The sequence below is a fragment of the Asterias amurensis genome, chromosome 1 (assembly GCF_032118995.1).
Source record: "Asterias amurensis chromosome 1, ASM3211899v1".
Lineage (NCBI taxonomy): Eukaryota > Metazoa > Echinodermata > Asteroidea > Forcipulatida > Asteriidae > Asterias > Asterias amurensis.
In genome coordinates, this window is record NC_092648.1 from 25,092,356 (window position 1) to 25,119,861 (window position 27,506).

A 27,506-nucleotide genomic window follows, 5' to 3' on the forward strand; every position below is an offset into this window, starting at 1 on the left:
TGGGTTATACGTAACTCCAGGATCAGTACACATCAATCCAGAACCCCCCCCCCCCCAGGAAAATCATTCCGTTAAACACGGTGACATTATTTAACTGCGTACAAAGCAAATCCTACCCGCATCTTTGACGTGTTTGTGTGGAGATCCACATACCGGCAAAAGTCTCTCTCGGAACACACGTAGTTGCTGGTCGTCTCTTTCTCTGTCAGGAGACGAATTTCTCGTTTTGTGCGTTCTTTTCTCTTTGGTGTGCAGCTTGTAAGACGTGTCACTTTGACGACAAAATAACCAAAATTTTTGTTTCAAACGTTGGAGTAGGGCTACGACACTATGCAGGTGAGAGAACGTTCATCATTTCAATGTGTTACTCTGATATCAATGGCGTTTTAGGGGCATACAAAATGGCCTTGCCGTCTGCTTGCTGAAATGTTCAGTGCTGACATGTTTGACTTCGGACGCAAACTTTACATTACAGACGGACACTGGGTGTAGCAGCTACAAAAACAGACATTTTGATTTACTCTATAATCATCATACGACAAACCTAATTGGTCATCATAAATATTATGTTCCCCGTGAATACGATTGAGGAGTTAATTAATTTAAAATAAAGATGGTATTTTGGCAGACATGTTGGTTTGTCTGACACTTAGTATAGCAGCTAGCAGACATTTTCATTTACTTTACAGTCATCGTCTGCTAAGTTGAATAGACTCTAAATTGGTCACCGATAATATGCAAAGTAACAAGAAATTAATCTAAGCAGTCCAAAAAAAGCATTGCATGTACGTTTCTACATTTGGCCCAGTGTTGGATTCAAAACAGGTAACACAATCAGATAAAACGATAAGATCAGTTTACACAGAGCACCACACAATGGATACAAACTAATGGACTCTGTAAAGCTGTGTGTTTATTTAAAGAACAATGATCACTGAAGATCATAATCGCAAATCACGCCTGAAATAATTATTCTCTGTACAATGTGAGTTAACTGTTACATTCTTTCAATGACCAACCAGGCACGACCAGCAGCGCATATGTCGGCTGAGGGAAGCCGAGACAACGGCGCTACGGACGGTACCATGTCGCCAGCAAATGGGAGGGTTCCGAAAACCGCTAACTATGAATTTGGAGGACCTATCGGTAAGTTTGTCGCAGCATAAATCACTATCCTCATAAACATCATCCTCAACTATTTATATACGCACCTGGTCAAAATCATATTGTTGGCCCCCCTCCCCTCCGTTCCCCGACTCCCTACCCGAACTGAATCATTGGAAGTGACAGCTCAGTCATTTGATTTCGTTAGCGTTTCGTCTGCCACATTTATGTCAATTACATTATGTGACCAGATTTAAATGCCGTTTGCCAGTGGATTGTTGAATTTGTTACACCATTTTGTTTTGAATCCCATGCGCGAGGCAAAGGAACAGTTTGCTTGCCCATTTTGTCCAACGCAATGCAGATTTATAGGCACAGTTATCTAAAAAGACGCATTGTAAGTCATGTTCATTGCATCAGTTGTATAAAGACAGTTGCTGAAAACATAAACGAACTGTCAATTTATCGCGACCACCAGTTTAAAGGCAGTGGACACTATTAGTAATTGCTCAAAATAATTATTGGCATAACTCCTTACTTGGGAACGAGTAATGGGGAGAGGTTGATAAGGTATAAAACATTGTGAGAAACAGCTCCCTCTGAAGTGACGTAGTTTTCGAGAAAGAAGTAACTTTCCGCGAATTTGATTTCGAGACCTCAGATTTAGAATCTGAGGTCTCGAAATCAAGCATCTGATAGCACACAACTTCGTGCGACAAGAGTGTTTTTTCTTTCATTACTATATCGCAACTTTGACGACCAATATTGAGCTCAAACTTCCACAGGTTTGTTATTTTATGCAAATGTTGAGATACACCAAGTGAGAAGTCTGGTCTTTGACAATTACCAATATTGTCCAGTGTCTTTAAAATGAAATTGCCACAGGGTTATTGTATTGTATACTACAATACAACTATACACCGGGATCAAGACAATTGAACGGTTGTTCCAAAAACCGAAGGTACAGCCTTTAAATGATTTTGGGTGACTGTTTTGGGGGGAAGTCTTATTCGACCGAAACAGAGTAACGCTACGTTTAAATTTGCTGCATACTTGGTCGGCCAAGTACGTCGTATTTTCTATTAGGTGCCTTCTGGTTATAACGAGTCTCCCTTCTACTGTCGATTAAAATTAAACAAGTTGCTCAGTGGTACAAGTAGTTTGGCAAAATTAAAATTTAAACTTATAGGTCCCACCGAGATTTGAACTCGGATCGCGAGATTCAAAGTCTCGAGTGCTAACCGTTACACCATGGGGCCGATGGCATACGTCAACGACTTAATCCAATATCACAGTTACATACTTTGTAATGAACAAGAAAGAAAAGGGGAAAAATACTCTGGCTAAAATCGGAACCATTTCTACCAGCAATGTATAAGGTACATGCAGTTTTGCACATCATGTATATAATTTTGTGCATTGTCCGTGATATATCACAGTTTGTGTTTTTTGGTCGTGAAACAGCATTATCGGTTATAAAATGTCCTTCATTTTAAAAACAAAATATTCATCAAGATGGATTCAAGGGAAACCTAACAAAACACTTTTCAAATTTTACTACTAACTTAATTCATTGTTTTAGCAGCACTGTGTTTTAGAAAGAAATTTATATGCCCTATGAGCCAATTCATTATCAATATCATGTAACTTTATTTAGTGGGTGACTGCCACCGTTTGGTGACATGTCGGCCGCGTTTTTTACTTTTTATCAATTTTAGTGAACTTTGTCCATAAAAATGACTTTACCACAGCTAAGATTTTATTTTGGATTTGTGTTTAATGTCACAAGTAATTAAAAGCCGAGGTAAAAAATCGGTAAGTACCAATTATTATTTTTGTTTTACTTCTTAGAAGAACTGAATGTCGTATTTATCGCTTTTTATCAATTTATAACTGAATTCAATTCTGTCCGTAAAAGTCACTATATCACAAAATTCATTTTTGTTTTGATTTTTCGTACAATTTTATAAATAACGCAGGCCGCGTGGCCTAATGGATAAGGCGTCCGACTTCGAATCGGAAGATTGAGGGTTCGAGTCCCTTCGTGGTCGCATTTTGCCAGTTTTTCAGCACGTTTTTGTTTAAACAAGGATGGGTACATTTGCGGAGACAAACATTTTGAAGAGTCGTTATCAATCATGATTGAAGAAACTGTTTAAACAAAAGCAATACAAAATGCGAAATATAGAACAACAAGTTTGCAATAATCAAAATATAATTTAAAAACTTAAAGGTCCCACCGAAGTTTGAGATTCAAAGTCTCCAGTGCTAACCGTTACACAATGGGGCCGATTGAATACATCAACAACTTAATCCAATGTCACAGTCTTCATTTTTGTAATGAAAGAAAATGAAATGAAAAAATAATGTAATAGTACAAAATCAAAACTTAAAGGTCCCACCGAGATTTCAACTCGGATCGCGAGATTCAGAGTCTCAAGTGCTAACCGTTACACCATGGGGCCGATGACATACTTGTTTAACTTAATCCATTATGAAAGTATGCAAAATCGTAAAAAAAAAAAAATACTTTGGAAAAATTAGAGTACAGTAATTACATTTACGTGAGATAATAATCGGCTTCCTTTATTTTGTTTAACTTAAACTCCATTTTTTTGCCAGAGTATTTATTAGAAAATATGAAATTGTGATATTGTGATGAGTCTACTGTCATTGTATTTTCTATTAGGTGCCTTTCTTGTGATGGCGAGCCTCCCTGTAGTGGTCTATTATCTGTACTTTGCGTGCAGTAAGGAGTCATGTGGCATCACATACAAGCCGGCGTTATCTACTCGTCTCGAAGACTACTTCGACTGGGAGGTGAACCTCATCTTACTAGGATGGATAGCATTCCAAGCGGCTCTATACATGGTCCCCGTAGGCAAGGTACTGGGTGCGTTCGTTTAGCTTCCTTGGGTCGACCCCGGTGTGCCCCGATACGTTCGAATAGCTTTGACGGGGCTCACCCGGGTCAACCCCCAGTGCCCTGTTTGTGGAGTGGGTCACTTGGGGTGACCTGAGGTGCATGCCGTCACCACGAGAGGGCCGTCACCACGAGAGGGCGCGTTCGATTAGCTCTTGTCAGGGGCTCACGCTAGTGAGCACTGCGGGGTCGACCCAGGGAAGCTTATCGAACGCACCCACTGTTACACTAGACCATGTCACCTTTAGGGTCATGATCATAGCGCAAATAATGTAGCCCTCAACTTGCTACAGAAAAAGAGGCAGAGGAGGAAACTGCGAGTAGCAGCCCCACCCTGTGTCAGTCCCCCCCCCGTATGTCTGCAACAACTGTGGCAGAGACTGCCATGCAGGAATCGAACATCTCGGCCACAGCCGCAGCTGCAAGAGAGAGAGGACAACCCCCCGGGCGCAGTCCATCGTCAGTATTGACGAAAGATGCCTACTATAGACCTTTATCACGGTGCAGCCATCTTGAATTTCTCTCATTGATATCAATGTTACCAAATCGAGGCTGGAAGAACAAGATAGTCTGGTTCCTAATTGCAAGATGGTTATTAGCATGCATTGTTGCTATTCGATACAAGGAACATGACCAAGATAGAGGCATAAAATAATTGGTATTTTCCCGAGTTCTGTGAAAAGAAATCTACAGGCAAATCACTTTGGTGGGATTTGAACCCACGACCTTTGCATTGCTAGAGCAGATGTCTCACCACCAGACCACTGAGCTAGCTATAGGTGGCTAGAGGTAGTTTGACAACAAGTTCTCTCGTCCCGTCATAACTTTCTTTAACTCCAGTCATCTTTGTTTCCTTCTTTCTCTTTTCACCTCAACATCCAACAGATCGCTAAAGGTCTTCCGTTGAGAAATGGTCGCAGATTGCAGTATCGCATGAACGGTAATAAAAAAAAACAATATTTGAAATCAGTGAAAATTATTGCAATTCTTGTTTTAATGTGCTTGAACAATAGATGCCATACATTTTAAAGGCAGTGGACACGTTTGTTAATTACTCACGTTAATTATTAGCATAAAATCTTACTTTGTAATGAGCTGTTGATGGTATAAAACATTGTGAGAAACGGCTCCCTCTGAATTAACGTAGTTTTCGAGAAAGAAGTAACTTTCCACGAATTTGATTTCGAGACCTCAAAATTAGAATGGGAGGTCCCGAAATCAAGCATATGAAAGCACACAACTTCGTGTGACAAGGGTGTTTTTTCTTTAATTATTATCTCGCAACTTCGACGACCAATCGAGCTATAATTTTCACAGGTTTGTTGTTTTATGCATATGTTGAGATACACCAAGTGAGAAGACTGGTCTTTGGCAATTACCAAAAGTGTCCAGAGGGTCTTTAAAGTGCATACAACTACACTGGAGACTTCTCAGAGGGGATAGTCAATCTTTAAACAATGTGGTAATAAACTGTGTAATATATTGTGGGTGTATATTTTTCTCAATGAAACTCAGAATTGTAAGCTTAGTAACAACGCCGATAGTATTGTTTACACTTTGTTTAAAATAACCTATTTGAGAAGTCATTATTATTTAAGACGCCTCATTTGAAAACAAAATGAGTGTAGGTTTATTTTCACCGAAGTGGCTACTTGCAGTTCTGCTCGAAACAGTCTTGTATTTAAATTTTGTTTATGCAATACTTCCGATGAGTCTTTCCTCTGACGATTGACACAAGTTTAGGCTTATACTAATTTCTCAAATTAATCAAGATCGAATCTTTCTAAAGTTAACTGATATTGGTAACAATTCATGAAGCTGTTTTGCATAAATAATTCCTTAGCAAATACAAATCGTTCCTAGCACAAACGTATTAACATCCATAATACTAGAGTATTATGGCAAGTTCAACCGAAACAGTTATTGGATAGGACCGCCAAAACGCACCCCATGTGACCGATGACTGGTGACTGATGCCCCGGTTTGCTTAGCAGGAAATATTTGCTTGCTGAGCACTATTTTCTGCTCAGCAGCTTTTTGAAACTGTGCCCAAACGTTACATGATTTCTGTAAACCATCTCACCATGTTTCTTTGTTTGCAGGTTTCATGGCTTTCGTGGTCAGCGTGACGTCCTTTGGGGCCCTTCTCTTTTTCAAATATCCCGTCACAATTCTGTATGATAAATTTCTACCCTTTATGACGTCATCAATAATCGTCTCTGTCATTCTGAGTATCCTTGTCTACATCAAGGCCCGGACCGCACCCAACCACGCCCTAGCAACGGGAGGGAACTCTGGTAGGTCCCCTTGCGTTCTTCAGATTTATCCCTGGTTGTTGATTTCAATATTTCTTTCAAAGAAAAAGTTTATATGACTTGACACTTTTTACATAAATTTAATTTAAAAAGGTATGTTAACTGCCATGATTTGAAACAACGGTACTCTTTAAAAACAAGATGTCTGCCTGTCTTTTTTTTTTTTTTCTGTTAGTCTAATTTTATTGTGCTATTTTATGTGATTTATTACTTTTATCCATCCTGTCATTGACACTTGCGCTGTTGGATGTGGCTGAAATAAAGTAAAATGTTTTTATTATGGGCAAATCATAGAGCACAAGTAGGAGACTTTGGAACGCTGGGTGGCAGCAGACCTACCAGGTAAATTCCACTGTTTGCATGTCACATTATCGAGAACAACAGAGTCTCAAAAGTCCCCCAATGAGATACACAGCTACGGGGACAAAGTCTTTACTTGTATTATTTTCCATACATTTACAAGTTTGAATTTGATGCACAGCTCAGTCCCCGGTGTCACAAGAGTTTTTGTCCACTTGTGATTCCGCCCTCATACGACGACTTGTGTAGAAATTTCCTCTAAGAGCGCCATCTTTTAAAACATCATTCAGCCGTCATGTTTTTGGTAGACGTGAACACCCACTGCGGCTTGGGGACAAAATTCCCTTGGCGCGCGGGGCCCTTGCTCGGCTGGGTTGAGGGCCTATGATACGCCTGGACTCGGTGCAAAGGCAGCCCTCCCAGATTACAGCAAAGTACGGCGTCGGTGGCATTCGGAGGGGAGTGCTCGTGACCTGCGGAGCTCGTCCCTAGGTACCTTCAAACATTCTTACCTTTGACTATTATTATTTCAGCGATTCTTTCTGTTTTATCGGCAGGCAATATCATCTATGACTTTTTTATTGGACACGAGTTGAACCCGAGACTTGGCAGCTTCGACATCAAAGTGTTCTGTGAGCTGCGACCGGGACTTATCGGATGGGTAAGAATTATGACGGGGAAGTGGTTTTTAGTACACGACGGTCTTACTTTTTAGACTCAAGTCAGAGTTTTTCAGTCTAAATCTGTCAGCATCAACCGTCGAGGAATATTTACCTAGTGGTATGTTTGTTGTTTGGAACTGGCATCATAAGGAGCACAGCGCCCTCTATCAGAGCTGTTCTCCACGGTGATTACTCACTGTGGTCAAGTCTAATTGCGCACGTTTTAGGAAACCCTGGGCTCCCACCAGGCTTAATTGATTTAAAGGGAAGGTACACGTTTGGTAACTACTCAAAACAAATACTAACTTAAAAACTGACTTGGTAACGAGCATTGAAGAGCTGTTGATAGTATAAAACATTGTGAGAATTTAATCCCTCTGAAGTAGCATAGATTTTGAGAAAGAATTAATTTCTCCCTAAAATAATAAAAGACTTCTAGCCAGAAGTCGTTTATTCATACCTAAAAGCACACAAATTCGTACAACAAGGGTGTATTTCTTTCATAATTTTCTCGCAACTTCGATGACAAATTTAGCCCAAATTGTTTGTTATTTTATGCTTATGTTGTATACCCCAAGTATGAGAAGACTGGTCATTGACAATTACCAAACGTGTACCTTCCCTTAAATAACAATGTTTGAACGTTCGGTCGACGGCAGTCAATAGGGTACCCAACCCTCCTTTCATAAAATAGATGATTGTCCCAGAAATAGTTTCAGACAGATACTCACGCTTGTAATTGGAAAGGTAATAAGTTCGTTCCTTATAGGCTGTTTCCAAATTGGTGACTACGGCTGCGATGGGACGTACTTGTCAGTAAAAGAAAAAAAAAATCCAAAACAACAACAACAACAACAACAACAACACGGCCCGTTTTAAAATTGCCGAAAATAGGCTACTACACTGCAAAAACCAAATATTAATTTAATCGCGCCCAAATTTCTTAACATCATTTTAAAAACAATATCCTCAATTGGTTTGATTCTAAAGCAAGGTCTTTTGACTATGTTTCTTGTTTAAACAATTCATTATAACTATTGCTTTTTGTGTAGGTCATGATTGATCTTGCTTTCGTGGTCAAGGCGTGGGCGGATTTCCCTGACAATCCTCCATGGGGTCTTTTAGCATTGACCTTCTCACAGGTGCTCTACGTTGCTGATTCACTGTGGTATGAGGTAAGAGGAGGTACTGAGCAGTCATACCGGCTATGTTCTTCTTCCTACCTATAGATTCAGGCTCCGGGCCCGGGGTCCGAGCTCCAGAGCTCCACCTTCAGGGCTCCGCCGTCCCGGGCTCTGGGCCTTCCACATGCCCCCCTGTAGACTTGACTTAAGTCCTATCCCGTACCAATCTCAGAAAACTATTGTTTTGTGATGGTCTGCATTCTCGGAACTCCGACGACCAATCAGGCTCAAATTTTCCAGAGGTTTGTTATTTTATGCATATGTTGAGATACACCAAGTCAGAAGACTGGCCTTTGACAATTGCCAATAGTGTCCATTGTCTTTAAGAACCTTGTTCAAATGCACAAGTGTCATGACCGGGAATCAAACCCACCTTCTGCTGCTGACAACACCGGAGCTTTGGTCAGGTGAATTAGACCGCTCGGCCACAACACACCATATTTTTCACTTCTTTTGTTTTAATTGCGCTAACTCGTTGTTGATGTTACAGGAATGTGTATTGAGCACAATGGACATCATCCATGATGGATTTGGTTTCATGTTATCTTTTGGTGATCTTGCCTGGGTCCCTTTCACATACACGCTACAAGCACGTTATCTGGTGGACCATTCCGAAACAACTGAATCCAAGTTCTGTCTCCTGACAATTGCTGCTCTCGGATGTAAGAAAAATTGTATTTTTTATTTTCACCCAAATTTTCTCAAAACTTCTCTAAACTAACTTCATATTTATCGCTTGTATCAGTTGAAGTGAATTCAGTCCGTAAAGTCAAGAAATCACAGCTAAGTTTGTGTTTTGGATTTTGGTACAATGTCCAAAAATAACGCAGGCCGCGTTTTACTTTTGGACCAACAAGCTTTGAAGTTTTTGACCGAAAAAGGTATTTATAAAAGGGAATAAAAATGTGCCTCAGGCTTGGGTAATTATTATCGCATCCAGACTGCAACCGGTACTAAACATAGTGTTTATAACCGGCCAAGCACATTATTTATTCCCTTATTAAAACTGCCGGTTAAAATATTACAAGTTGCAAATGCAAAGTGCAAGAAACTGCGGATAAAACAAAATCAGTTTGCCAAAATATAATGTTTAATCTTAGGTCCCGCCGAGATCTGACCTCGGATCGCGAGATTCAGAGTCTCGAGTGCTAACCGTTACACCATGGGGCCGATGGAATACATCAACAACTTATCGAACATCACACATTCATATTTTCAATTTAAAAAAAGTAAATCAAAACTTTCTTTTGCAAAATTCAGGCCGTGCCTCAAACTAAATATTATTTAATTTATATTTTGCAAAATCAATGCCTTTGATCCATTCATAATCGCGAGAAAGTTTTGTTCAAACTTCCTTAAACCTTGTGTAATATTTTGTCATTTTGTAAATTTTAGAGACTTCTGACTTCTGACTGTCGCATTTTTTACCGCATATTCTGTCAGCACAAGTGTTCACGTTTTGATCATAACGAGGATAGGTACAAATGAGGCTTTATTTATTAAAACTGCCGAAAAAAGACAAGGGTTCGAATCCTTTCGTTGTCCAATTGATTTAAACACTTTTTTTGTCAGCACAACTGTATACTTTTTTTTGCCAATTATTGTAATTTGGTTTTCTGGAATGCAACAAATAATTTGGCAAAACAAAACCAGACACTTACAGGTCCCACCGAGATTTAAACTCGGATCGCTAGATTCAGAGTCTCGAGTGCTAACCGTTACACCACGGGGCCGATGGAAAACAACATCAACTTAATCGAAATTCAGTACTTCATAATAATAAAAAAGATCATTGAAAAAAATAATAATCAGATTTTTTAAAAGTTCAGTACTAAGATACTTTTGGACTCCCAACAATTATTAATTTCAATTTTATGTATTTTTTACTCCAATTGTTGCCAGAATATTTGTCAGAAAATATGAAAATATGTTCAACCCCCAAAATATGAAATTGTGACTTTGGATTAAGTTGTTGATGTAATCTATCGGCCCCATGGTGTAACGGTTATAACTCGAGACTTATCATTCAAAAATCATTCGTTTTTAAAACTGATGATTAATGTGGTACAAGTTGCGGAATATTGCAGAATGCAAATATTAGTTTGGCAAAATAACATCTGGAAACTGAAGGTCCCACCGAGATTTGAACTCGGATCGCGAGATTCAAAGTCTCGAGTGCTAACCGTTACACCATGGGGCCGATGGAATACATCAACAACTTATCGAACATCACAAATAAATATTATTAATTTAAAAAAGTAAATCAAAACTTTTATTTGCAAAAATCAGACAATGCAGGCCATGCCTCTAACTGAAACATTATTTAACTCATATTTTGCAAAATCAATGCCTTTGATATATCTAGTATGCCAAATCACATATTTTCCATTCATAATCGTAAGAATATTTGTTCATAACTTCTTTAAACCTTTTGTAATATTTTGTCCATTTTGTAAATTTTAGAGACTTCTGACGGTAAATAGTTTTCGTTTTGGATTTTCGTATACAATATTATAACTAACGCAGGCCGCGTGGCCTAATGGATAAGGCGTCCGACTTCGAATCGGAAGATTGAGGGTTCGAGTCCCTTCGTGGTCGCATTTTTACTGCATATTCTGTCAGCACAAGTGTTCACGTTTTGATCATAACGAGGATAGGTACAAATGAGGTTTTATTTATTAAAATTGCCGAAAAAAGACAAGGGTTCGAATCCTTTCGTTGTCCAATTGATTTAAACGCTTTATTTTGTCAGCACAACTATATACTTTTTTTTGCCAATTATTGTGATAAGGTTGTGGAATGCAACAAATAATTTGGCAAAACAAAACTAGAAACTTTAAGGTCCCACCGAGATTTGACCTCGGATCGCGAGATTCAGAGTCTCGAGTGCTAACCATTACACCATGGGGCCGATGGAATAAATCAACAACTTATCGAACATCACACATTCATATTTTCGATTTAAAAAAAAGTAAATCAAAACTTCTATTGCAAAAACCAGGCCATGTCTCGAACCGAAACATTATTTAACTCATATTTTGCAAAATTAATGCCTTTGATATTTCCAGTATGCCAAAAAACACATAATTTTCCATTCATAATCGTAAGAAATTTTGTATATAACTTCCTTAAACCTTGTGTAATATTTTTTTCTTTTTGTAAATTAAAGAGACTTCTAACCGTAAAAAGTTGTTGTTTTGGATTTTCGTATACAATATTATAACTAACGCAGGCCGCGTGGCCTAATGGATAAGGCGTCCGACTTCGAATCAGAAGATTGAGGGTTCGAGTCCCTTCGTGGTCGCATTTTACTGCATATTTTGTTAGCACAAGTGTTCACGTTTTGATCATAACGAGAATAGGTTTGATGTATAAAATGAGGTTTTATTTATTAAAACTGCCGAAAAACAAGACAAGGGTTCGAATCCCTTGGTGGTCCAATTGTCAGCACAACTGTATACTTTTGTTGCCGATTATTGTGATAAGGTTGTGGAATGCAACAAATAATTTGGCAAAACAAAACTAGAAACTTATAGGTCCCACCGAGATTTGAACTCGGACCGCGAGATTCAGAGTCTCGAGTAGTGCTAACCGTTACACCATGGGGCCGATGGAATACATCAACAACTTAATCGAAATTCAGTACTTCATAATAATAAAAAATATCATTGACAAAAATAATATCAGCAACAATTTTAGTTCAGTACTAAGATACTTTTGGACTCCCAACAATTATTAATTGATTTTTTTTTTTTTTTTTTTTTTACTCCAATTGTTGCCAGAGTATTTGTCAGAAAATATGAAATTGTGACATTGGATTAAGTTGTTGATGTAATCCATCGGCCCCATGGTGTAACGGTTATCATTCAAAAATCATTCTTTAAAAAACTGATGATTAATGTGATACAAGTTGCGGAATATTGCAGAATGCAAATATTAGTTTGGAAAAATAACATCTGGAAACTGAAGGTCCCACCGAGATTTGAACTCGGATCGCGAGATTCAAAGTCTCGAGTGCTAACCGTTACACCATGGGGCCGATGGAAAACATCAACAACTTATCGAACATCACACATTCATATTTTCAATTTAAAATAAAGTTAATCAAAACTTTCTTTGACGCAAAACATGCCTGTAATTAAAGCATTATTTAAGTCATGTTCATATGCATGTTTTGCAAAATCAATGCCTTTGATATATCATGTATGCCAAATCACATACTTTCCATTCATAATCGTAAGAAAGTTTTGTTCAAAACTTCCTTAAACTGTTTGTAGTATTTTGTCTCCTTTGTAAATTTAAGAGACTTCTGACCGTAAAAAGAAGTTATTGTTATGGATTTTCGTATACAATATTATAACTAACGCAGGCCGCGTGGCCTAATGGATAAGGCGTCCGACTTCGAATCGGAAGATTGAGGGTTCGAGTCCCTTCGTGGTCGCATTTTTACCGCATAGTTTGTCAGCACAAGTGTTCAAGTTTTGATCATAACGAGGATAGGTACAAATGAGGTTTTATTTATTAAAACTGCCAAAAAAAGACAGAGGTTCGAATTCTTGTGTTGTCCAATTGATTTAAACGCTTTTTTGTCAGCACAACTATGTACTTTTTTTTGCCAATTATTGTGATATGGTTGTGGAATGCAACAAATAATTTGGTTAAAAAAAACTAGAAACTTAAAGGTCCCACCGAGATTTGAACTCGGATCGCGAGATTCAGAGTCTCGAGTGCTAACCGTTACACCATGGGGCCGATGGAATGCACCTACAACTTATCGAACATCACAAATAAATATTTTCTGTTTAAAAAAAAAGTAAATCAAAACTTTCTTTTGCAAATAACAGGCCTCTGGTTAAAACACTATTTAATTCATGTTTTGCAAAATCAATGCCTTTGATATATTCAGTATGCAACCTCACAGAATGTTCCAGTCATAATGGTAAGATAGTTTTGTTCAAAACTTCCTTAAAGGCAGTGGACACTATTGATAATTACTCAAAATAGTTATTGGCATAAAACCTTACTTGGTGACGAGTTATGGGGAGAGATTGATGGTATAAATCATTGTGAGAAACGGTTCCCTCTGAAGTTGCGTAGTTTTCGAGAAAGAAGTAATTTTCCACGAATTTGATTTCGAGACCTCAAGTTTAGAACTTGAGGTCTCGAAATCAACCATCTAAACGCACACAACTTCGTGTGACAATGGTTATTTTTCTTTCATTATTATTTTGCAACTTGGATGACCAATTGAGCTCAAATTTTTACAGGTTTGTTATTTTATGCATATGTTGAGATACACCAACTGTAAAGGCTAGTCTTTGACAATTACCAATAGTGTCCACTGCCTTTAAACTGTGTGTAATATTTTGTCCTTTTAATAAATTAAAGAGACTTCTGACTGTAAAAAGTTTTGGTTATGGATTTTCGTAAAGAATACTATAACTAACGCAGGCCGCGTGGCCTAACGGATAAGGCGTCCGACTTCGAATCGGAAGATTGAGGGTTCGAGTCCCTTCGTGGTCGCATTTTTACTGCATATTTTGTCAGCACAAGTGTTCACGTTTTGATCATAACGAGGATAGGTACAAATGAGGTTTTATTTATTAAAACTGCCGAAAAAAGACAAGGGTTCGAATCCTTTCGTTGTCCAATTGATTTAGACGCTTTTTTTGTCAGCACAACTGTATACTTTTTTTTGCCGATTATTGTGGAATGCAAATATTAGTTATCACTCGAGACTTATATTTCAAAAAACATTTGGTATTAAAACTGATGATTAATGTGATAAAAGTTGCGGAATATTGCAGAATGCAAATATTAGTTTGGCAAAATAACATCTGGAAACTGAAGGTCCCACCGAGATTTGAACTCGGATCGCGAGATTCAAAGTCTCGAGTGCTAACCGTTACACCATGGGGCCGATGCAATAGATCAACAACTTATCGAACATCACACATTCATATTTTCAATTTAAAAAAATGTAAATCAAAACTTTCTTTTGCAAAAACCAGGCCATGCCTCTAACTAATACCTTATTTAAGTCAAATTTTGCAAAATTAATGCCTTTGATATATCCAGTATGCCAAATCACATAATTGTCCATTCATAATCGTAAGAAATTTTGTTCATAACTTCCTTAAACCTTGTGTAATATTTTGTCCTTTTTGTAAATTTTAGAGACTTCTGACTGTAATAAAGTTTTGGTTATGGATTTTCGTATGCAATATTATAACTAACGCAGGCCGCGTGGCCTAATGGATAAGGCGTCCGACTTCGAATCGGAAGATTGAGGGTTCGAGTCCCTTCGTGGTCGCATTTTTACCGCATATTTTGTCAGCAAATATTAGTTTGGCAAAATAACATCTGGAAATTGAAGGTCCCACCGAGATTTGAACTCGGATCGCGAGATTCAGAGTCTCGAGTGCTAACCGTTACACCATGGGGCCGATGAAATACATCAACAACTTATCGAACATCACAAATTCATATTTTCAGTTAACAAAAACAAAGTTAATCAAAACTTTCTTTTGCAAAAACATGCCTCTTATTAAAACATAACTTAATTCATGTTTTGCAAAATCAATGCCTTTGATATATCTAGTATGCCAAATCACATAATTTTCCATTCATAATCGTGAGAAATTTTGTTCATAACTTCCTTAAACCTCGTGTAATATTTTTTCTTTTTTGTAAATTTTAGAGACTTCTGACTGTAATAAAGTTTTGGTTATGGATTTTCGTATACAATATTATAACTAACGAAGGCCGCGTGGCCTAATGGATAAGGCGTCCGACTTCGAATCGGAAGATTGAGGGTTCGAGTCCCTTCGTGGTCGCATTTTTACCGCATATTTTGTCAGCAAATATTAGTTTGGCAAAATAACATCTGGAAACTGAAGGTCCCACCGAGATTTGAACTCGGATCGCGAGATTCAGAGTCTCGAGTGCTAACCGTTACACCATGGGGCCGATGGAATTCATCCACAACTTATCGAACATCACAAATAAATATTTTCTGTTTAAAAAAAAAGTAAATCAAAACTTTCTTTTGCTAAAACATGCCTCTTATTAAAACATAACTTAATTCATGTTTTGCAAAATCAATGCCTTTGATATATCTAGTATGCCAAATCACATAATTTTCCATTCATAATCGTAAGAAGTTTTGTTCATAACTTCCTTAAACCTTGTGTAATATTTAGTTTTTTTGTAAATTAAAGAGACTTCTGACCGTAAAAAGTTGTTAAGGATTTTCGTATTCAATATTATAACTAACGCAGGCCGCGTGGCCTAATGGATAAGGCGTCCGACTTCGAATCGGAAGATTGAGGGTTCGAGTCCCTTCGTGGTCGCATTTTTACTGCATATTTTGTCGGCACAAGTGTTCACGTTTTGATCATATGGAGGATAGGTACAAATGAGGTTTTATTTGTTAAAACTGCCGAAAAAAGACAGAGGTTCGAATTCTTGTGTTGTCCAAATGATTTAAACGCTTTTTTGTCAGCACAACTATGTACTTTTTTTTGCCAATTATTGTGATATGGTTGTGGAATGCAACAAATAGTTTGGCAAAACAAAACTAGAAACTTAAAGGTCCCACCGAGATTTGAACTCGGATCGCGAGATTCAAAGTCTCGAGTGCTAACCGTTACACCATGGGGCCGATGGAATTCATCCACAACTTATCGAACATCACAAATAAATATTTTCAATTTAAAAAATGTAAATCAAAACTTTCTTTTGCAAAAACCAGGCCATGCCTCATACTAAAACATTATTTAAGTCAAATTTTGCAAAATTAATGCCTTTGATATATCCAGTATGCCAAAAAACACATAATTTTCCATTCATAATCGCAAGAAATTTTGTTTATAACTTCCTTAAACCTTGTGTCATATTTTGTCCTTTTTGTAAATTAAAAGACTTTTGACCGCAAAAAGTTGTTGTTTGGGATTTTCGTATACAATATTATAACTAACGCAGGCCGCGTGGCCTAATGGATAAGGCGTCCGACTTCGAATCGGAAGATTGAGGGTTCGAGTCCCTTCGCGGTCGCATTTTTACTGCATATTTTGTCAGCACAAGTGTTCACGTTTTGATCATAACGAGGATAGGTACAAATGAGGTTTTATTTATTAAAACTGCCGAAAAAAGACAAGGGTTCGAATCCTTTCGTTGTCCAATTGATTTAGACGCTTTTTTTTGTCAGCACAACTGTATACTTTTTTTTGCCGATTATTGTGGAATGCAAATATTAGTTATCACTCGAGACTTATATTTCAAAAAACATTTGGTATTAAAACTGATGATTAATGTGATAAAAGTTGCGGAATATTGCAGAATGCAAATATTAGTTTGGCAAAATAACATCTGGAAACTGAAGGTCCCACCGAGATTTGAACTCGGATCGCGAGATTCAAAGTCTCGAGTGCTAACCGTTACACCATGGGGCCGATGCAATAGATCAACAACTTATCGAACATCACACATTCATATTTTCAATTTAAAAAAATGTAAATCAAAACTTTCTTTTGCAAAAACCAGGCCATGCCTCTAACTAATACCTTATTTAAGTCAAATTTTGCAAAATTAATGCCTTTGATATATCCAGTATGCCAAATCACATAATTTTCCATTCATAATCGTAAGAAATTTTGTTCATAACTTCCTTAAACCTTGTGTAATATTTTGTCCTTTTTGTAAATTTTAGATACTTCTGACTGTAATAAAGTTTTGGTTATGGATTTTCGTATACAATATTATAACTAACGCAGGCCGCGTGGCCTAATGGATAAGGCGTCCGACTTCGAATCGGAAGATTGAGGGTTCGAGTCCCTTCGTGGTCGCATTTTTACCGCATATTTTGTCAGCAAATATTAGTTTGGCAAAATAACATCTGGAAACTGAAGGTCCCACCGAGATTTGAACTCGGATCGCGAGATTCAGAGTCTCGAGTGCTAACCGTTACACCATGGGGCCGATGGAATACATCAACAACTTATCGAACATCACAAATTCATATTTTCAGTTAACAAAAACAAAGTTAATCAAAACTTTCTTTTGCAAAAACATGCCTCTTATTAAAACATAACTTAATTCATGTTTTGCAAAATCAATGCCTTTGATATATCTAGTATGCCAAATCACATAATTTTCCATTCATAATCGTAAGAAATTTTGTTCATAACTTCCTTAAACCTCGTGTAATATTTTTTCTTTTTTGTAAATTTTAGAGACTTCTGACTGTAATAAAGTTTTGGTTATGGATTTTCTTATACAATATTATAACTAACGCAGGCCGCGTGGCCTAATGGATAAGGCGTCCGACTTCGAATCGGAAGATTGAGGGTTCGAGTCCCTTCGTGGTCGCATTTTTACCGCATATTTTGTCAGCAAATATTAGTTTGGCAAAATAACATCTGGAAACTGAAGGTCCCACCGAGATTTGAACTCGGATCGCGAGATTCAGAGTCTCGAGTGCTAACCGTTACACCATGGGGCCGATGGAATACATCAACAACTTATCGAACATCACAAATTCATATTTTCAGTTAACAAAAACAAAGTTAATCAAAACTTTCTTTTGCAAAAACATGCCTCTTATTAAAACATAACTTAATTCATGTTTTGCAAAATCAATGCATTTGATATATCTAGTATGCCAAATCACATAATTTTCCATTCATAATCGTAAGAAATTTTGTTCATAACTTCCTTAAACCTTGTGTAATATTTTGTCCTTTTTGTAAATTTTAGAGACTTCTGACTGTAAAAAGTTGTTGTTATGGATTTTCGAACGCAGGCCGCGTGGCTTATGGATAAGGCGTCCGACTTCGAATCGGAAGATTGAGGGTTCGAGTCCCTTCGTGGTCGCATTTTTACCGCATATTTTGTCAGCACAAGTGTTCACGTTTTGATCATAATGAGGGCGGGTTTGATGTACATCACGGTACAGATATTTGACTAGATGCCAAATTTAAAAATACTACTTATAATTAACACGACCGGTAAAAATAATACAAGCTGCACAATAAAAAAAAATCGTAAAAATAAAAGGCTCTGGAAAAATAGAGTTCAGTAGTTAGGTGAGATAATAATGGGCTCCCAACAATTACTCATTTAAACTTTATTGGTATAAAAGTTTTTTTTTTGCCAGAGTTATTATCAATAATGAAACTGTAGTGGGGAGTGGTTGATAGTACAAAACATTGTGAGAAACGGTTCCCTCTGAAGTGAAATAGTTTTCAAGAAAGAAGTAATTTTCCACGAATTTGATTTCGAGACCTCAGATTTATAATTTGAGGTCTCGAAATCAACCGTCTAAACTCACACAACTTCGTATGACAAGGGTGTTGTCTTTCTTTCATTAATATCTCGCAACTTCGACAACCGATTTAGCTCAAACTTTCACAGTTGTTTTTAAATGTACATGTTGAGATACACCACGTGAGAAGACTGGTTTTTGACAATTACCAATAGTGTCCAGTTTTTTTAATGAGATAATAACACTATTTAATTCATTTATTGCCAACACAATGCCTTTGATCTATATTCAGTATGTCATACAAAATATTTCTTAAATTTATAGGCCTAACCATTAGTATTATCTTTTACATCCTCAGTGCTTGGCTACTATATTTTCCGTGCCTCGAACTCACAGAAAAATGAATTCAGGCAAAATCCAAACGGCAGTAAAGTTGCCCGTAAGTATAGAGTTAATCCTAATTAATTGTTTTCAATGTAAAATACTTTTCTCAAAAAAGTCCTAAACTTCTCTTGTTCAAATAAACAAACATTTGTATCATTTTTTTTCTTCCTCCGAACTCCCTCTAGCTACCGGGCAATCTCGTGGTTTAGTTGGTAATACATCTGCTCTAGAATAGCAAGGGTCGTGGGTTCGAATCATATGCTAGTCATATGCATGTGATTTGTTTTGTTCTTCACAGAACTCTTCAAAGTACCGAGTTTTGAGAACTAAAACGGGGCAAAGAACATTAGAGCTCCTCGCTCAAGCTGTCAGTGGCTACCCGAGGCGAATTTATTACAGTTTATTCCCTTGTATAGGGTGGCAAAAGTATTTTAGGGGGAAAACAGTAATTTCTAATTGATGCAAATTATGCGTATTTCCCCTGCTTACTTTTTTCTACTTTTTTTGATATGTTGTTTTAGAGGGTTTCAGGAGACACTTGCATAAAAAAAATCATTTCTGTTGCAATTTTGTTTAGGTCAAGCCATATTTTGGCTTAGATTGACTAGACTAAGTATGCAACGCTAACACATATCGGTGCAAGGGGAAAACACAAAGAAAAAAATATTATTTGTTTATGTTTTACAAAAAAAAGTTTTAAACTTCTGTTTAATTTTACAAAATATTTCATGAATATTTAAATGCAGATCTTCAAAGCATCCCAACGTCGACTGGTAAACGATTGTTGGTGTCTGGCTGGTGGGGACTGGTACGGCATCCTAACTACCTAGGTGACCTCATCCTGGCATTGTCATGGTCTTTATATTGCGGTAAGCATACTGATACAATTTATATTATCTGTGGTTGACTTTCACAAAGATAGTCAAAGCTTAAGACTAGTCCTTTGACTAAAAACTTAAAGACAGTGGACACTATTGGGAATGTGTCAAAGACCAGTCTTCTCACTTGCTGTATCTCAACATATGCCAACAAATCAAAACTGTGATAATTTGAGCTAAATTGGTCGTCGAAGTTGCGAGATAAGAATGAAAGAAAAAACACCCTTGTCACACGAAGTTGTATGCTTTCAGATGCTTGATTTCGAGACCTCAAATTCTAAACTTAAGGTCTCGAAATCAAATTCGTGGAAAATTACTTCTTTCTCGAAAACTGCGTCACTTCAGAGGGAGCCGTTTCTCACAATGTTTTATACTATCAACCTCTCCCCATTACTCATTACCAAGTAAGGTTTTATGCTCATAATTATTTTGGCACATAATTAAAATACAGACTTCTACTTATACAAGCATTGCTTGCAAGGGGTGTAGACTGAAGACATTGCACAGAGCCAACTGCTCAGGTTAAATGTCGTATACAGTTACTTGTTAAAGGGATCGAACAATAGACCTTTATTGTCGTGGTTGTTTGGTGCTTTTTATGTGGCATTTTGGCTTCAATATGTTTTGAGAATCTCAGGAATTCTTCTGAATATTTTCGATGGTGGTTTTTATGTAAGAGAGTGGATAATAGAGGGAGTGGGGGCACTTGCATGGTATACAGTGGGTCGTATTTTAGTCTTCTGTCAAGGCCGTCCTGGCTTGGACAAATTCGCATCAGGGCCGCGATCCCAAGCGACAGGAAAGAGAGACCAAGCAAGCGAGCCGAGTGACGGAACTAGCCACGAGAGCCTTGGCAAAAGGCTAGATGTATTTCAGCAGTCGAAACAATTCCACAAAACCAATTGTTGTTTTCTATACACTTGATCAAATCCTTATACTGTAATGTCTCTTATTTTTTTTTCTGGACTGTAGGTTTTGACAGCATCATTCCATACTTCTACCCAATCTACTTTATGATCCTCCTGGTTCACCGAGCCTATCGGGACGCTGCTATGTGTAAAGAAAAGTACGGCGAGGCATGGGAGCAGTATTGTAAACGTGTCCCGTACCAGATATTCCCGCTCATATTCTAAACGGAGGGTTTATAACATTGTTTTACTAATATATGGTCTGCGTTAACACCGTTAGTGTCTACTTGCCAGCCCAGGCCAGGCAGACAGCTGGACAGCAAGACAGTTCTCTAAAGTACAGCTTTGTATTTCATGTATACGGTTTATCTTAGCAAAACGAATGTAACATTTGGTCAGCTCTACCAATCATACACAATACCTTTAATATATAAGCATCCATAATCTTATTTGGAGCAAAAGTTGTAAGATCGAAAATTATTTATGCAGTTTGTTGTCACTAGTGATAATATAGATCTATTCCAAAAAGAGCGCGCCTGAAAAAATAAACCCCCCCCCCAAAAAAAAAAGCCAGAATTTATGCCTTATCGTCATTCACTGTTTTCTGAAAATTGCATTGAGCCTTTTCGATGAATCTTTCACAGATTATTCTTAAGATATATTTCTTGAAGACTGTGCGACTAAAGTACTAATAAAACATATTAGACATCCTCTTTCATAAGGTAGAAATCTACGCATATCAGTATACGCAACTACAAAATGCCACAGGAGGCCTACACTCTATGCACTGTTGCGTAATTGCCATTTCGTAATCCCTACGCAGCAAACAAACAACTATCATTTTCTTTCCTTTCTCTATCAATTTCTGTTTGTTGTAACAAACAAACCACAAAGTTGGTATACTCATTATCATAACATTCAGCAGTAGTACAAATAGTGACCGGACGATTGGTATGAAATGTTATCAAATCGCTGAAGTGTACGTTTTTTTTTTATCAACGTTCCCATCATATATTTTGTTTGCGGTAACACCATGTGTGTATCTACTTGCCAGGTAGAGTTTGTTCCTAAGAACTGTCTCCAAGTGTGTAATCAATATAACGGTACATTACAACTCTAAAATAAAATATGTAAACCGTCTAGAACCATTGTGTGTGTACTCTGTTAATCAACTGATTTATTTCATTTATTTTGTATGTTTATTAATTGGTTCTAAATGTTTTTAATTTTTCAAAATACACTGATTTCAACTAATAATCGAATTTTTGGGGAGGATCACAGAACAAGTCTGTTACTTTATAATGAAGGGGTTTGACTATAATTCTTATAAGAGGTGTAAGTTATTGTGAATAATTCATGAGAGATTAGTTGTTGTTGTTGTTATTGTTGTTGTTGTTGTTGTTGTTGTTGTTGTTGCTGCTGCTGCTGCTGTTGTTGTTGTTGTTGCTGTTGTTGTTGTTGTTGTTGTTGTTGTTGTTGTTGTTGTTGCTGCTGTTGTTGTTGTTGTTAGCATTGTTGTTGTTGTTGTTAGCATTGTTGTTGTTGTTAGCGTTAAGGGTGGACTGTGGAGTTTTAGCACCTAATTGAAACATGGGGGTTGTAATTATGAACTTCGGATGTCAACCACAAAAAGCCCTTCGAAACGAGTGAATTTCTTTAGACAAATCTTATTTTCTATCCTTGACCGGGCCAGTGCCAAGGACAAACCAAAATTCCTCCCGAGATCCATTCTGATCTCCGACCCCCCCCCCCAAGAAAATAGTAAAAAACAAACAAACCAATGTTTGTATATCCACTTATAAATGCACTTGACCATCTTTACTTTAGCCTCGTCCCCGGCTCCAGTAAAACAGTCTCAGCTACATATAAGTTGCGCCATGGTCACGCCACCCCACGGGTTGGTGTGTGTTTCCCCTCCCCCTCATTTCTGCTGTCGGCTCCAACGAAGTAGATCTACATTGTCTGCATTCACTTGTCAGCATTGGCTTTTGACAGTGGTGGCACATGCATCTATTCAAAACATGTTGTTTCTTTACAGCTGCATTGTAAGGAAAATGCATTTGCATGTAGCGTGTTTACATTTACAAGCAACGAATCTGTATTTACTGCAAGCACAACCTTTGAGTGACGTCACCCCGTTCAGGTGGGGCCCTTTATTCAGCCTGTCACCCATAACCCATATTTGGGAACCATCCTTTGTTACCCCCACACAGTCCGTCCAAGTATACAGTTATCCCACTGATATGCAAAACACAATCGTCTTTGTTAGGCCGCAAAGAGGCACTGGCCCGTGAAAGCAAAAGTACATACCAATGCATTTGTTTGTGTGTGCGCACGTATGATCGTTCTCCATTATTGTTCGATTTACCATCGAGTGATTCATCGAGTGCTCATATAGGGTGTTTCATTTTAGACTGACGAAGTATTTACGCAACTTCAAGGAGTACGAGTTACAGAATCAATTTGGAATATTCCCAGTTGCGGGAACATTTGTTATCAGCTGGTCTGATAGAACTAACTTTATTAAGAACGTCAGTTACATCTATTTGGAACGATACAGGAAAAGGAAACCATATTATTGGAAACAGTGCACAGGTAAGCGATCATTGTTACCCATTTTCTTTATGAACTTGATTTTGTAGTGCTCACAGATAGTGGTGCGACAGAAGCTATCGGCATTTCAAAATGGTTGTTCTAACTGGAAGATGGATTGAGTTTTAATTCGAAGAAGTAATACAAGCATACATATAAATACAAGACTTGGACTTGACTTTCCATAATTTCGTATATTGATGTGGTACCCGCTTCTAAAAACTAAGAATTCGAACAGCCTCTACAGCTATCGGGCACAGTTGTAAGATATCTGCTATAGCGTGTCGAATGTCGTGGGTACGAATCCCATCCGAAAAGTATGGCCTATGAAGTATACACCGTGCTGGACAGGTTCCCGTATCCTGCCAACACTTTTTGATTCGTTATGATATGATATAGATAAGACCCAATAGACCAAAAAGATATTCTGGATTTTTTGTAATAAAAAAAATCAATTGTTACAAGATAAAATAACAAACAATCATTACCAAAAGAACATTTTTTTTAAAGATAAGTTCTCAATCTTGCTTTTTAAGAGGAACCATTTGATTTCTACGCATATTACATCGTTTCTAAAGATGATATGAAATATATTGCTTTATTTCAGCACAATGTTCAGTATATATATGTTTTGCTGTTTCGAAGAAACAAACGGAAATTATACAGAAATCCCAATTATCTCTCATTGTGTGTTGCAGTAGTACTTCTGTGAATCAATTCTGTTCATTCCTAAACTGAGTGTTATTGCACAATGTGTGGGGTTAGCTTTAATTCTGAAACACCTGGCACTACTTCCCGTGTAGTTCCGTTTTCGGCCTTTTTGTTCTCACATCATAGATTTAGAATATCATAAATTATGCATTTTGTAGTATCGAGTAAGCTCCGAGCAATAACGATGGATACATGCATCTAGATTAACGATCACTGACATACGTTAAAACAAGATCAACATAATACAGTAAGTAGCATGGGACCATTGTGAAAGCAATGGTCAACAGTTTTCTAGGCTAACAATAACTAGCGGTAGATCTAATAAGCAAAAGTTACAACTGGCTCTTTTTTGACTGTTGTTATTATATTTGTCTGCTCGGGTTGAAATATGATTGTTTTTGTATTAAACGAAAAAACAGAATAATTTATAATTACTTGAATGTATATATATATTTTAAGTTAATGGCATGACGCGTGTTTCAAGCAGTCGAAAACAACTCGGCAAGGGTCGAAACGTCGGGGCCATTAACTCTTAATGCGTTTTATAGATTTGGGCACACATGATTTTGTTTTTCGCAATTTGGATTTGTGCAAGTCCTTATTCTATTTCAATTTTTAGACATTCAATACTAAAGCTAATTACAATTATAATTTTTGTTATATATACATGTCTAGGTTTCCCCGGCCAGTTTATCAAAAACCCATTCATGTTAACGCAGGATTCTTTCAATTTGAAAATTAATCCGTTAAATCTTCATTTTATTACAGTCAAAAGGTGCAATTCAATTTTACCAGTTTAGCATAGTCGAAATAAGATCATTCTATTTCATTAGACCGAAAGATTCATTTAATTTCTTAAAAGACAGCAGCAACACTTACAACTGGTCACCTAGTAAATTTCATTTAAAAAATAGCCGAGGGGAAACCTACGTTAAAAGATTATGTTTTTCATTGCCTAAATATCATAAAATACTAAGACAAAGTATCTTCAAAATCCAAATGATAGGTGTCTAGTAGGCATATCGCAGCAAACAAAGCCAGAATATTGAACATTGTTTCAGATCCGAAAGAACTTATTCTTAAGATTCAGAATATATAGCCAACTGCTAATGTTTTGTTTTATTCAAAATTTCGGTCTCTTTTGTTTTGGGGAGAACAGCTTTGGTTGATTTTGGCGCTACATCAAATCCCTCTAATTGATCGATTGATTGATTGATTGATTTAAGATGAGCTGAAATTTTAAGTTTGAAAGTTTAGACACAGATTAAGAAAATATCTGACTACTGGGTGTTAAGATGACAATAGTTGGAAAACACCCCGTGACTCATAAAAGCCGTCTTAACGAGGGAGGCCGAAGATCAATAGTATTAAAATAGAGACTTGGAAAAGTCAATATATCATTCATAAATACATCAGACAGTTTCTCTACTCCTGTTGATGGAGAGTGCGTCACGTGGGTGTGTATAAAACTTTGTTTATGACCAGTAAACATTGTTAATATTTTTTTGACCGAAAAGGTATTTATGAATGGGAATCAAAGTGTGTTGAATCGGTTTTCAACTAGTGGTTTAAACAAACCCGCCGAGGCCTGGTTCTTGATAACTTGCCTCGACTTCGTCTCGGTAACATTATCAATAACCAGTCCTCGTTGGGGTTAAACCACTAGTTGAACAAGTGACATCAGTTTTAAAATCATGAATGGTACAAAGGCCACCATTGGGTACATGTCTGTACGGGCATCTTTCAATAAATTCATGTTGAACTTAGAGAAAACTTTTATCATTTTTGTTAGGCCTTACTGTAGCTCCATAAGAAAGCAAATTCAAGATGCCTTATTCTCAACCAACAACATTTTGTCTACACCCTTTTCCCAAACCATTGCTGACACACTAAACCTGTAATTGTTAAAAGCATTTATTTTTCTCTTTCCCACATCCAGACAACAATGACGTACCTTCGGATTTTAGGCGTTCTTTTAGCCACTGTCATCGCACTTGCAGCAAATGGTAAGTTCGGCGATCCATTAAATTCAAATCAATAAACAATTATGTTCGGGATAAAATAGAAAGGTTTCAAAGGGTCATTGACAAGCGGTTTCTGAATAGTGTGTATGGGGTGGTAATAAGGTTGGTTTAAGAGGGTCTTGTGTCTACATGGGTTCTAAAGTGTTGAAACGTTTTTACAATTTTAACACTATTTGCACACAGAATGAAAACCTTATAAATATTGGATCATGAATGTGTAATCCTGCATGCGTGCCGGTGTCAGATGCAATTGTGTCCGCCTTGCAACACTGTCCGCTCCGGACTCCCCTGCACATGCAATCGTGTCCGGGGCTATGCAAAAACCGTCCGGCGGACATGTACATGACTATGCGGACATGTACATGACTATGCGGACATGTACATGACTATGCGGACATGTACATGACTATGCGGACATGTACATGACTATGCGGACATGTACATGACTGTATGTACGCGCGTAAGCGAGCATATTGTAGTATTCACGTATTTTATGATTGCAGCGAACACCCAACGGCTGAACATTTCGTACTACCCCCCCCCCCCCCCCCCCCCTCCCTCCAATCATCATCTTGTCTGGTTGGTGTTTCTGCTTTCTGACAATAGGGCCAGGGGCCTTAGTTTTAACACCTTGGTTTGTGCTTATATCTTTTGTGTTTTAATTCTTTTACTTGCCATCTTTTGTTCTAATTTACAATGAAAATTTGAACAAAAGATGGCAAAATAGAACAACTTTAGATTTCTGTGTATGTATAGTTTACAATTAGTGTTTTTGTTACCCTTTTAATGAGCAAGGTTGAGGGCCACTTGATAACAGCTTTCCCTAAAAGGCCTCGGCTTGTTTTTGTAATTATTGGATTGTCCGAAAAATTGAAATTTTAATAAATAGAAATAACACCTAAAAGGTCCAAACTATTCAAGTTTCTCCTTATTACATCGAGCTGGGCATCACTTAAAATGCACAACTTCAGGTTTGGACACCCGTAGCAAGTGTGTGAACTTTATCAGACGTCCACGAGCGTCTCTTTGGTGACCGTTTCGCTGTTTAAAAAACAAAAGTATCAAGGAGAAAAACATTATTATCCAGTTTTAATCTGTTTTGCTTCGTTTTGTTATCCACGTTTGTAAAAGTTGTTTAGAGTTTACCCGTATGGTCCGTTTTTTGTGACAAGCGCCCCCTAGAGTCTGTCCAGAAAATGACTTTCTCAAAATGTTTGTGTCATAAGTTTGACACAATAGTAATGAGCGTGTGTGTAA

The 27,506-nt window shown here is 37.5% G+C and overlaps 2 protein-coding genes and 24 non-coding genes across 26 annotated transcripts in view; 13 read left to right on the top strand and 13 right to left on the bottom strand.

Annotated features, from left to right (window-relative positions):
- The first annotated feature begins 162 nt into the window (after positions 1 to 162).
- On the top strand, positions 163 to 22,067 carry LOC139934454 (delta(14)-sterol reductase TM7SF2-like). Its single transcript, XM_071928701.1, has 11 exons — positions 163 to 336; positions 1,023 to 1,146; positions 3,794 to 3,990; positions 4,913 to 4,967; positions 6,130 to 6,324; positions 7,200 to 7,303; positions 8,357 to 8,479; positions 8,979 to 9,150; positions 19,111 to 19,191; positions 19,883 to 20,005; positions 20,987 to 22,067. The coding sequence occupies exons 1-11, from the start codon at positions 331 to 333 to the stop codon at positions 21,145 to 21,147; spliced, it is 1,341 nt and encodes a 446-aa protein (XP_071784802.1). The 5' UTR covers positions 163 to 330; the 3' UTR covers positions 21,148 to 22,067.
- Positions 2,292 to 2,363, bottom strand: Trnaq-uug (transfer RNA glutamine (anticodon UUG)). The gene has a single exon. It is a non-coding gene; the product is annotated as a tRNA-Gln (tRNA).
- Positions 3,083 to 3,155, top strand: Trnar-ucg (transfer RNA arginine (anticodon UCG)). The gene has a single exon. It is a non-coding gene; the product is annotated as a tRNA-Arg (tRNA).
- Trnaq-uug (transfer RNA glutamine (anticodon UUG)) lies at positions 10,617 to 10,688 on the bottom strand. Its single transcript has one exon. It is a non-coding gene; the product is annotated as a tRNA-Gln (tRNA).
- Positions 11,014 to 11,086, top strand: Trnar-ucg (transfer RNA arginine (anticodon UCG)). Its single transcript has one exon. It is a non-coding gene; the product is annotated as a tRNA-Arg (tRNA).
- Positions 11,328 to 11,399, bottom strand: Trnaq-cug (transfer RNA glutamine (anticodon CUG)). The gene has a single exon. It is a non-coding gene; the product is annotated as a tRNA-Gln (tRNA).
- Trnar-ucg (transfer RNA arginine (anticodon UCG)) lies at positions 11,720 to 11,792 on the top strand. Its single transcript has one exon. It is a non-coding gene; the product is annotated as a tRNA-Arg (tRNA).
- Trnaq-cug (transfer RNA glutamine (anticodon CUG)) lies at positions 12,023 to 12,097 on the bottom strand. Its single transcript has one exon. It is a non-coding gene; the product is annotated as a tRNA-Gln (tRNA).
- Positions 12,456 to 12,527, bottom strand: Trnaq-uug (transfer RNA glutamine (anticodon UUG)). The gene has a single exon. It is a non-coding gene; the product is annotated as a tRNA-Gln (tRNA).
- Trnar-ucg (transfer RNA arginine (anticodon UCG)) lies at positions 12,857 to 12,929 on the top strand. The gene has a single exon. It is a non-coding gene; the product is annotated as a tRNA-Arg (tRNA).
- Trnaq-cug (transfer RNA glutamine (anticodon CUG)) lies at positions 13,169 to 13,240 on the bottom strand. Its single transcript has one exon. It is a non-coding gene; the product is annotated as a tRNA-Gln (tRNA).
- Positions 13,939 to 14,011, top strand: Trnar-ucg (transfer RNA arginine (anticodon UCG)). Its single transcript has one exon. It is a non-coding gene; the product is annotated as a tRNA-Arg (tRNA).
- Positions 14,337 to 14,408, bottom strand: Trnaq-uug (transfer RNA glutamine (anticodon UUG)). The gene has a single exon. It is a non-coding gene; the product is annotated as a tRNA-Gln (tRNA).
- Positions 14,729 to 14,801, top strand: Trnar-ucg (transfer RNA arginine (anticodon UCG)). Its single transcript has one exon. It is a non-coding gene; the product is annotated as a tRNA-Arg (tRNA).
- Trnaq-cug (transfer RNA glutamine (anticodon CUG)) lies at positions 14,863 to 14,934 on the bottom strand. Its single transcript has one exon. It is a non-coding gene; the product is annotated as a tRNA-Gln (tRNA).
- Trnar-ucg (transfer RNA arginine (anticodon UCG)) lies at positions 15,252 to 15,324 on the top strand. The gene has a single exon. It is a non-coding gene; the product is annotated as a tRNA-Arg (tRNA).
- Trnaq-cug (transfer RNA glutamine (anticodon CUG)) lies at positions 15,386 to 15,457 on the bottom strand. The gene has a single exon. It is a non-coding gene; the product is annotated as a tRNA-Gln (tRNA).
- On the top strand, positions 15,768 to 15,840 carry Trnar-ucg (transfer RNA arginine (anticodon UCG)). The gene has a single exon. It is a non-coding gene; the product is annotated as a tRNA-Arg (tRNA).
- Positions 16,080 to 16,151, bottom strand: Trnaq-uug (transfer RNA glutamine (anticodon UUG)). Its single transcript has one exon. It is a non-coding gene; the product is annotated as a tRNA-Gln (tRNA).
- On the top strand, positions 16,471 to 16,543 carry Trnar-ucg (transfer RNA arginine (anticodon UCG)). The gene has a single exon. It is a non-coding gene; the product is annotated as a tRNA-Arg (tRNA).
- Trnaq-uug (transfer RNA glutamine (anticodon UUG)) lies at positions 16,870 to 16,941 on the bottom strand. The gene has a single exon. It is a non-coding gene; the product is annotated as a tRNA-Gln (tRNA).
- Trnar-ucg (transfer RNA arginine (anticodon UCG)) lies at positions 17,262 to 17,334 on the top strand. Its single transcript has one exon. It is a non-coding gene; the product is annotated as a tRNA-Arg (tRNA).
- Positions 17,396 to 17,467, bottom strand: Trnaq-cug (transfer RNA glutamine (anticodon CUG)). Its single transcript has one exon. It is a non-coding gene; the product is annotated as a tRNA-Gln (tRNA).
- Trnar-ucg (transfer RNA arginine (anticodon UCG)) lies at positions 17,785 to 17,857 on the top strand. The gene has a single exon. It is a non-coding gene; the product is annotated as a tRNA-Arg (tRNA).
- On the bottom strand, positions 17,919 to 17,990 carry Trnaq-cug (transfer RNA glutamine (anticodon CUG)). The gene has a single exon. It is a non-coding gene; the product is annotated as a tRNA-Gln (tRNA).
- Positions 22,068 to 23,244: 1,177 nt separating the features above from the next.
- Positions 23,245 to 27,506, top strand: part of LOC139934320 (uncharacterized) — a 40,748-nt gene continuing 36,486 nt past the window's right edge. The window contains exons 1-2 of the mRNA XM_071928485.1: positions 23,245 to 23,517; positions 26,165 to 26,231. Coding sequence (XP_071784586.1) covers positions 26,171 to 26,231 — 61 coding nt within the window. The 5' untranslated portion in view covers positions 23,245 to 23,517; positions 26,165 to 26,170. The remainder of the gene's footprint in view (positions 23,518 to 26,164; positions 26,232 to 27,506) is intronic.